The 10,479-nt window shown below is 38.6% G+C and overlaps 1 protein-coding gene across 1 annotated transcript; it reads right to left on the reverse strand.

Moving 5' to 3' along the window:
* Positions 1–1,889: 1,889 nt before the first annotated feature.
* Positions 1,890–3,730, reverse strand: LOC121328472 (transcription factor HES-2-like). The gene is made up of 4 exons (XM_041273155.1): positions 3,581–3,730; positions 3,386–3,481; positions 3,055–3,142; positions 1,890–2,822 (listed from the first exon to the last, which is right to left on the reverse strand). The coding sequence occupies exons 1-4, from the start codon at positions 3,665–3,667 to the stop codon at positions 2,488–2,490; spliced, it is 606 nt and encodes a 201-aa protein (XP_041129089.1). The 5' UTR covers positions 3,668–3,730; the 3' UTR covers positions 1,890–2,487.
* Between the last annotated feature and the right edge of the window lie 6,749 nt (positions 3,731–10,479).

Genomic DNA, 10,479 nt, shown 5'->3' on the forward strand with positions numbered 1-10,479 from the left:
GATCTGTGCTTGTGCTGAATACAGGTGTGTGTGTGTGTGTGTGTGCTCTGATGAGCTTCTTTGAATGAAATAGAACTGTAACTATTGCAAAGTGCTGCTGTATAGAAATGTGTGTGTGTGTGTGTGTGTGTGTGTAAGTGGGCAGGTATTACTATCAATGCGGGGACAAAGTTTGAGAAAATGTCCCCACATAGATAGTAACTCCTGAAAAAACGACGTTGTGGGGACGCACCCACTTTGTAAAACACCTTTTTTATTATTTTTAAACGTGCCAAAATATTTAGTTTGTTGTCGACTTTCACCCAGTTTGGAGTTTTTTCTGACAGGAGTTAGAAATAGTAAATACAAATATAGTGAGAGTCAATGAGAAGTCCCCACAAGTATAGGAATACAAACGTGTGCCCGTGCGTGCGTGCGTGCGTGAATCGTGTATGTGTTTGCATGTGTGCTGCTCTGCCTTATGCAGGCTTCGTGCATAAGTAAAGTTTTTCGACACACCCATCCATAATTCAAACATAAAGTTTAATGAATGATTTATAAGCCGAGTGAACAAACATTTTGAATATTTAAAAAAATCAACATAATCAAAATCTGCCAGGATGCTAACAACGAAAAGAAAAATGCCAGGTACATTATTCAGACAGTTGTAGCAACTTGTGCGGGGGACGTCTAACGCTAGATTTTTCGGAACCCCGCAGCCGAGCTGTTGCGCAAACTGTTTCTTCTCAAAATGCATCTGAGAATAACTTTATCACGAGGAGGAAACTGCCCATTTGCATCTCCAGATCCAACTTGTCAGTACAATTTAAAACCTGTTCCGTGCGCCACATTGCAAAAATAAGAAAGTTAGCATCATTTTTATTGTGCAAGACCTTAGAGTGTTGAACACATCGCACAGTGTCAGAATGGAAAGAGGAGGTGGGTTTGGGCTGCAGCTGTCAAGCCTTGGGAAGTAAACCCACATAATTGCTGTGCTGCTAAACGTCCATCCGCTCCCGGGGACGGAGATTCCCACAGATATACTCCGCACACAGGTGTGTGTTTGCAGTACAGTATGAGATGCGGGGTGTCAGTTAGGAAGCAATAAAGCATACTGAAGCCCCAAACTGTTATTATGTTGTGTAACCGACTTTGTTATTATAAGGGATTTGTATAAACTTATTAAAGAATGAAATACGAATCTCAGGGAACAGCTTATAAACAAATTAAGGTGTTTATTTGAATTGCTTTGGATTAGGCTTTACTAGAGGCGCAAAAAAGCCCACAGATGTTCCCAAATTAAAGAGTACAGTGTAAAGTACGTGGATACTGCAGCGTGTGAAGAGTGTTGCGTGAGCTGCGTGTTAGCAGTTTGTCTAGGGAAATACAAGCTGGCGTGGGAAAGCCGTTCGTCGTCTCTGTGTAGGTCCTGTTGTGTCTTTCTGTCATTAGCACATGGTTTCTGTTTAAAACAAACCCATGTGGCTGTCATTTTCAAGGGTATTTGTGGTCGCACTGCTAACCACAGCACCATATAGAAAGTATAGACTGTTTATATAAGGCAGCATGGTTTTTTTTAAGCTCGTGCAAAGTCATCAGTGATTTTACTATAACCTTTTAACACCCCTGGCTTTAGTTGATTGCATTTTTTTAAATGAAGCATCTAGTGCTTAACTATCTTGATTTGTGTTGGCCAACTTTTTAAAAGCCAGTGTTCAGCTTATTTTGTGTACCATACTATTATTAAACAAACCAAGACCGATGATAGGAGTTACTAAGTAATATCATGTCAACTTAATCATTTATGAATATGGAACATGTGACACCCACTGCTGAAAAAGGTGGCATATAGTACAAACACAAATCATAAAGCCTCGTTTATGATACACAAACTAAGAAATGAAGGAGACTTTTTTTATATATAAACGATTTAATTTATTATTATGAATATTATTTCCACACGTTTGAGATTTTACATCCATATTATTTCAAGCTTTGGATTCTCATGAAAAAAATTCCCTTTGAATAAAAAACGATACAGCGCAGGTACAATTTACAAAAGTGCCTTGTTATATTATTGCTTTAGTTTGAACAGACCCAGCTCATTTCAAGACAACTGTGCAAGTCACACATACGTCAAATAACCCTTTGGGTTTTACAAGGGCGTGTTTTCACACAAAACCACATTCATTTAACCCCAGAGGACTAAATATTACAAATTCACAGAATATACGAATCCATCAAACCTTTCTTCCAGCATACTCGGTTTGAATTTTGACCACGAATTTTACATTTCCAACGGTCAAAAAAGTTACAATAGCCAGCACACATACAACTGAAACCAGAACTCGACTTCAGAACAGCATTTTAAAACATTAATAATATTTTTTTTTAAAACAGTTAATCTCCACGGCGCGATTCTTATTTACAAATTTTTTTGTTAGTTTTTTTTTTTTTTTTTTTTTTACATATATAAATATTTTACAAATGTTCAGTCCTTTTTGTTTTCTACCAAGGCCTCCACATACGGACGCTGTGGAGCTGTGGGACGGGCTGGACTCGGTTGATGCGGTGACCGTTGAGGTCTGAAGAGGGCTCGGTCCTCGATCCTCTTGCGGTTGGGTTCAGGCACACCACGCTTTCACTTCTCTGAGGTCTGGAGCGGGGGCTTTGCCCATCGCAGTTCTGGCAGCTCGGAGGGTTTGCAGGCGATGCCATAGAACTCTGGATGTATTCGTTTACGCGCTGGGACGTTTCTTTGTCCAGCAGATTGGTGTTGGGCAATATACTGGAGACGTGTTGAAGACAGGCTTTGTATCCTTCTCTGAAGCTATCAGATGCACCTAAGATAGAAAAAAAAGGTTTAGTTTGCTTCATATTATAATAGTTTGTCTTATGTAATAATAATAATAATAATAATAATAATAATAATAATAATAATAATAATAATAATAATAATAAATGCAGTGGTTCTTTTTTCAGTTTTATTGTGCTAGTTCAAGTCTTTGTTATGCAGGATTGTAGGTCTCTTTCGCTTACACAAGTCTTGTCTAATGCTGAAGCAAAGATACTCACTCTGAACAGGGGTGCTGGGTACATCTTTCAGGAACCGAACTGTCATTTCCAAAATGTCAGCCTTTTCCAGTTTGGAATATCGGGAATTCTGCAATGGAGAAGCAAAAGAAAAAGATGAGCAATTTAGCAAAAATCGAGAAGCTTGCAAATAAGAAGAAGAAGAAGAAGAAGAAGAAGAAGAAGAAGAAGAAGAAGAAGAAGAAGAAGAAGAAGAAGAAGACTGCCTTGTATATATGCATGTACCGATTAAACTAGATGCATATTTGTTTATTTGACGTGTTATTTTGATGGTTTTATCCAGTGTTGTATTGAAACTGTAGAGGAAGCTTACATCTTTTCCGATCAGTGGGAGAATCAGAGTTTTCAACTGGTTGAGACTCTCGTTGATGCGGGCGCGTCTGCGTTTCTCCATCAAAGGTTTGAGAGTCTGAAATAAAATAATGCAATTAAAAAAAAAAACATTTAATATCTTTTTATAAAGAAACATCAATAAGCAGGTAATGAGCTTTGTTTTCCTGATTGTTACCTTTCTCAGTTCAGTCGCTTCTTTTCTTTTTGCAACGGTCATTCTTGGAGAGTACTCGGCATTTTCAGATGCAATGTTGGGAGACATGATTTCACGCTGCTTGGGGATGCTCTCTCTCTCTCTCGGGGTGTCGGAGCTCGAATGATTCTCCTCAGCCTCAAGCCCAGGTATTTATGCAGACGCAGCGCGGCAGGGCCCCGCCCACTAACTATTGCGTAATAATTTTGACGCCGAATCCTGTCCCGTTGGGAGAACATCCAGCTCATTGAATCTATTAAGATAACCATCTGTCTCGCGGGGCGGGTTGATTACTGCCACCCCTGGTATTCCAATTAAAAATAACATGCACAAAAATGAAATGGCATATAGATATAACAACACATATTAACCAACAATATGCAAGAAAGAACCAACAATCATTCACTCTGACTACGAATGTGTGTGTGTGTGTGTGTGTGTGTGTGTGTGTGTGTGTGTGTGTGTGTGTGTGTGTGTGTGTGTGTGTGTGTGTCTGTGTGTGTGTGTCAAGTACATGCATTGTACATGTAAAAAAAAAAAAAACATACATAAGCCTTATGCCACAATAGATGCACAATTTATCAAATCTTCTATAAACGGAAAGAAGTGTAGGACTGTAGTTGGAAATAACCTTCAAAACATATTATTTGAGGGAAAGGGAAAGTTTTCAGTAAAACAGCAAAACTGATTCTCAAGCTTTAGATATTGAGTTTGTTGTTTTATAATATGTAGGTTATCTTGACGTTGCATTATAGAATCAGTATGGGGGGTGAGGAGCGAGAGAGGGGGAAGGGGCTTTCATTCTGGAAAAAAAAACACTAAGGAAAATTTGTTTAAATTATTAAACAGCTTCCCAAGCCACGCTATGTGGACAGAACATCTGCTTCTATATGTGATATACAATACCTCGTCGTGTCCTGTAGAAATCTGCATGACAGTCTGTTCACCTGTGGAAACGGGTAAGGGTAGGGGAGGGGCTGTGCTGGCAGGGGCAGAAATGGGTAGACTTGCCTGAGCTTGCGTGTGAGTCTGCAATTGATGTGTTCTATAAAAAATAAAAAACAATCTAGTGTCTAAATGTGAATAGTAACGTCCAAGTGTGAGGAGCTTAAATCTCCAAAATGCATTTCACTTATCCAGTTGTAAACCTTTCCAATTCTTAATGAACAGCTTATTTTTTATCTACACAGATATTTAACAACAAAAAAAAAACCCAGACGAGTTTAGTCATGTTATATCCATGTCAATATTGCTATATTATTCTACACGGGATTGTATAATTTGGAATATTCGATGTCGATTCTGCTCAGCAGGCGCACAGAAACAGCAGCATTGAGACTCACGCGTCAGGCACGCGCCACCTGATATTCTGTCGACCAGTGGGGGTTCAAGTATTCCCCCCCCCCCCCCCCCCAATTAAATGTTCTCCTTTTTCATTTAAATTTCAGTTTGGATTACATTGTTTTTAAACAGTTTTGGCGTCAGTACCCCATCTGTACCCCTCAAATCATCATACGCACTGTTGGGTATGCCCCTGTGGCTTAAAAACGAAGCTAATGCCAATCGTTCAATATACGTGTTTTAATTCGTGTGTGTACAATCCAAGATTTTAATTAATATTTCTGAAAAGTCGTCTTATATTAGCGCGTCCCAGCTTGATTATTATGGGATAAGAAATCCAGATCCGGCGTCCATGTTTTTAATCTATATTTGCCCTTTTGCAATCTTACGTCTCCGCATGCTTTCAAATGCTTATTTTCAAGGTTGATTGCAGGAAATCTGGATCCCTTTCCGCGGCTTCCCAAGCTAAAAACGCACGCTACTATGCTCAAAACACCTGCTGTTAAAATATAAGCATCATTTGTATATCATCTATAGCTTAGCTTTGTGCATTCGCTAAACAATGAATCGTCGAGTGCATCAAGTAAGTGCAATATTTATTTTGGATAGCACTATTAAAAGTCGATATATATATATATATATATATATATATATATATATATATATATATATATATATATATATATATATATATAACTGTTCATATTTTTACATATTCAGCAATTGATACTAATGCATTCGTTATCTGTCTGTTGCACCAAAGCAATTCTCAAGTTTTAGATCTTTTGTTTAATGGACCTCAAGCAACTTTTTAAAATGTATGTTGCATCTATGTATTGGTTTATTACTACTGTTTTATTACTGTGGAAGGAGACGTGCTAGTTCTGGTAGTTTAGCACGATCCACGATTTCAGGCTAACTACAAGAACAGCAGCTGCCTCTGGGGAAGCTATCAAAGGATTGAAATTGATGCCAAGCAAACTGCACGCGCCTCAGATTCCCTCTGAGAATTTCAATTAGCAGCCGCGCGGTCTCCGAGTAGACTCACTGGAGTTCGGAAAGTGCTGTCCCTGCAATTTCATGTAAAGATTTCGGTTAGAATTCCCATTGTCTTTCAAACAAATTCGGCTTGCGTACCCCATCTGGCAAGCTGTACAGACAGGGGGCCCTTTGTTACCAAAATAAAAACTGGAATTTGTTTTCTGTGAGAGCTGGAAATTCTAGTATTTAGGGTGGGGGGATGGAATGGGATGGGATGGGGTGCAGATCAAGACATGGCCGCGCTGAATGAGAAGCATCACTCTGTGTTGGTATAGAAAGGGTAGATTTTCCAATCATTTTATGCTGTTAAGTGAAGCCTATATATGTTTTTAAAAGCTAAGAAATACATAAAGTATTTTTTTTAAAAATCAAGGAAAAACATTTTAAGCAAAGCAAACCGACACACCCTATCGCCAACAATACATTTTAAACGACAGAGTAATCTAAACAAATGCAGGAGGTGGTGGTGAAGAGGAGAGGAGTCTTCTTCTTCTTCTTCTTCTTCTTCTTCTTCTTCTTCTTCTTCTTCTTCTTCTTCTTCTTCTTCTTATTATTATTATTATTATTATTATTATTATTATTAATAATAATAATTAGAAGAAGAAGAAGAAGAAGAAGAAGAAGAAGAAGAAGAAGAAGAATGCTAGTTGCACTTTTTTATTTTGTTTTGGGGTTTCAGGTTTCAAGTCCTATTTTTTTACATTAATTATACAAACGGCATGAGCCCGGCACGAGCCCGTGTCTCCCTGAGCAGATGGGTCTCGCCCTGCCTCGATTAATTGAAGCAGGAATGACAGCGGGACCAGAGTTTCCAGCGGGCATTTCTGCAGTAGCGTGTTATCCATTCCCACCGCGAAATCCTCCACACGCGGTAAGTCGCTTTTAAAAGAACTGAACTTGGCCTCTGTTTAGTGCATTTTAAAATGTGTATGTTGTGTCGTATTTATCTGTTACTGTCGTTGGAGATTGAAATGAGGTGACACGGGTGAGTGAGTTTGATTAAATGCTTCCCCCTAACTTCAAATAGAAAACGAGAATATATTTCTTTACCTATCTGTACCGCCGATATGTTTTTTTTTTTTTCATTTAAAAATCGTGTTTTACTCAACAGCTCGTTCTTTAAACTGTACTGAAAAACGTGGCACGAGTCAGGCACGAGCCAGGTTGAACTATAATGACACGAATCAGAATCGAAGTGAAAAGGTAACGTGTATTGTGGTTTTATTTATTTTGTATTATCATTGTTAATCGTTTAACTTGTTGATTGTGTACTGTTATCCTATACTCGTAGAACTACTGCACGTAGATTTGATTTATTTAGTGACTTCTGTGCAGGTTATTGTAGATTAAGGCATAATTGTTCCTTGAAACCTTGAGAGTTTGCAGGTCACCACACCTCTGTTGACAAACGCACTATCTTCAAGAGTGACGATCATGAGCCAAAAAAAAAAAAAATAGTTTGGTTTTACACTCAGTATATGCATCGTGGGGTTATTGTGGTCAATTTAGGCTGTGCACGCACAAACACTTCAGGCTTGAAAAGTTGCAAATGTAAGCATATATCGCGAATGCATTGTAATGGTGGAGTGTCTCTAATTACTGTGCGGTCACATAGTTAATACCTGTGCATTTACAGCAATCACTGTGTTATTATGCATAGTTACAATGTGCTTAATGTGTACATCTTTTTATTATTATTAGGTCATTTAGCAGAAGCCTTTATTCAAGGCGCCTTACAGATACAGTCCGTATATGTATCTCCGTCCTGCGGATGAGATGTTAAATCAATGTCCTATTGAAAGTGACTCTGCATATAATGCACAGTTCACAGCCTGCCTATGTAAGGCGCTTTGTGATGGTGGTCTACTATGAAAGGCGCTATATAAAGACATTATTGTTATTATTATCATCAGCTGCAGAGTCACTTACAACAATGTCTCACCCGAAAGACGGAGCACAAGGAGGTTAAGTGACTTGCTCACGGTCTCTCAGTGAGTAAGGTTTGAACCTGGGACCTCCTGTTTACAAGCGCTTTTCTTTAACCACTGGACCACACAGCAGGAAAGGACACGAGTCCATCGCAAGCCAGCGGCAAGGTGAGGAACTGCACGGAAATATATGCGCGCTCGGGTGAGTGTGATTTCACTTGAAACCGGGGATACAGTCTGAAGTGAGAGTAACCAATGTGGTGTTTCACTTGTCCTTTGATAAACCAGATAACACCAAACCTAGAAAATAAAGTGAAAAGGAATTGAAACATTTACGCCAGCTTCCAAACTGACTTACTGAAGGAAGGATAAATGATCATAGATACAGAGCGATTCCATATGTTTGCGCAGCACATTTTGACAGTGTATGTATTGCAAGCATGGGAGCAGGTCACTGTGGGTTCATAGGTCTGTCAAGGTAAAGGCTGGCAGTATGGTATCATTATTTTGTTCATGGAGAAAGTCTGACTTTTGGAGCACACGATTGCTATATTGCAGTGCCTTGAGATGAATTACACTGCCATACAAGCAGCTCATTGACAAATACAAGTCCTGAATACAGGGTTTGTCAAACAATCCAGGAAATGTTCAAGATAATTCCAGCTTTGCCTACAGGCAGTATCAACCCGAACCTAGACTAGTTTATAGGATACTGTAATCCAACGTGAAATCGTGGTAAGCGTGGCAGGTCCTTGCGCTTTCTTCTCCTGCGCGCGTTCAGTGGAGAATCGGGATTGTATTAGGCTTCTGAAACCCTTATTAAGTTCGAGGTTCTAAAGTGAGACAAGTGAAAAACGGAGCGTTTGAATATCAAAAGGTTCCATCTATAAAGGAGAGCTCTGTGGTTGATATCCTTATAGAAACACGGACACGGAACAACTTATACAGTAACTAGAGTCCCTACCTAGTTTTTATGCACAGTGCCAAAATGTGGTAATCGGCATGCTTCACCTCATTTCCAAAGCAAGACGCATCGGACAGGCCCAGGCTTGGCCCCTGTCATTAGCAGAGTCACGATATTCATTTATTATAATAATAATAATAATAATAATAATAATAATAATAATAATAATAATAATAATAATAATAATAATAATAATAATAACAGAACGCACCTGCTCAGAGCAGAGTAAAACAGAAAGGTTGGTGTTCTGCATTCCCTGCCGTCAAGATATAATAGAAGAGGCGGGGCTTTTTCGTGCTCACTCCAAAAACTACCTTTGTCGTCCAACGTCACTATCCAACCTTCAAGTTAACCTGACTATATGCAATACGCAAATAAATAATGCATCGATAAATATAATATTTAAAACGCTGTAATATGTATTTTATTTGCTTAATATTGCAAAAAGTGCGTATAGTATACAGTAGACTATATTTATATTTATATATATATATATATGCAATTTAGCTAAAGCTTATTTCGATTTGATAACTCATATCAGCGCAATTGTAAATGATGGTTTTAACCTATACTTTGTAGTCTGTTTTGTACAAGGGTTTCAGGCAAATATACAGGCACGCGTTGGAGCAGATGGGCAGCTCGCTATCATGAATAGCTTCCTATCTGCAGCAATGATTGAGGCGAGCCACGGGTCCCAAGCTTTGACTGCTAGGCTCTCACTTAGATGCAATACTTTTAATACCTTCTACCTACAAGTCTCCAGCAGCAGAGCACACGTAGAACGGTAACCCCAGCAAGAGGAAAACACTCCAATAAAACTAAAAGCCGCGCCATTTGGTGCATCAAGGTCGTGTTTTCTTGTTCAAAATGTAAGCTGCGTTGTTTTATTTCTTGTTATTGCTTGTTGCTATTTAGACATTGCAAATCATGTCACATTGCCCCAAATGCCTTGCCTTGTTCTGTTCAATGTAGGGTGTGCACTTCTAAATACTTCATTTGCCCACACTTTTTGCAGTGACTCATTTATTAAACTGTGCCAGCAAAAACAGGTCAAACATGTAGTACAGCACAAGATAATGACTAGGTTGGGTATTGAAAATACCAAGAAATATAGGCTATTATAAAAATCTAATAAAAAAGCATACAATTACACGAGCACGATATATGTATCTGGCAATGGTATAATGGGAAGCATTGTCTTATGTTTTAAAAAGTAGGCAGGAAACAACAATTTGCCAAAGGTGGCTGTCACTGTAAAACCAAAGGTTATAATTAAACATAATCTTGCGCAACATATTTTGAGCAAACCCATTAGTATTTATTTTCTGTTTCATAATATGTATTAGATGCACGAAAAAAAGAGTGATGATAATAAAATTCACGAGATTATGTTTCATTATAACCTTAATTCGATTATTTTTAAAGTGGGAGGCAGATAAGGGCATGCGCCTACAGATATATACACCTGCTTGACGCATCCTATATTACGGTAGCGGTTACAATGACCTCTGTTTGAAATATACTTGTCGATGAAAGCTTTCCAAACACTTACACGTAACAATCCCTTTCTTTAACCACTGAACCACGAAGCCTCCCTGTATTTAATA

The sequence above is a fragment of the Polyodon spathula genome, chromosome 16, assembly GCF_017654505.1.
Source record: "Polyodon spathula isolate WHYD16114869_AA chromosome 16, ASM1765450v1, whole genome shotgun sequence".
NCBI classification, from domain to species: Eukaryota; Metazoa; Chordata; class Actinopteri; order Acipenseriformes; family Polyodontidae; genus Polyodon; species Polyodon spathula.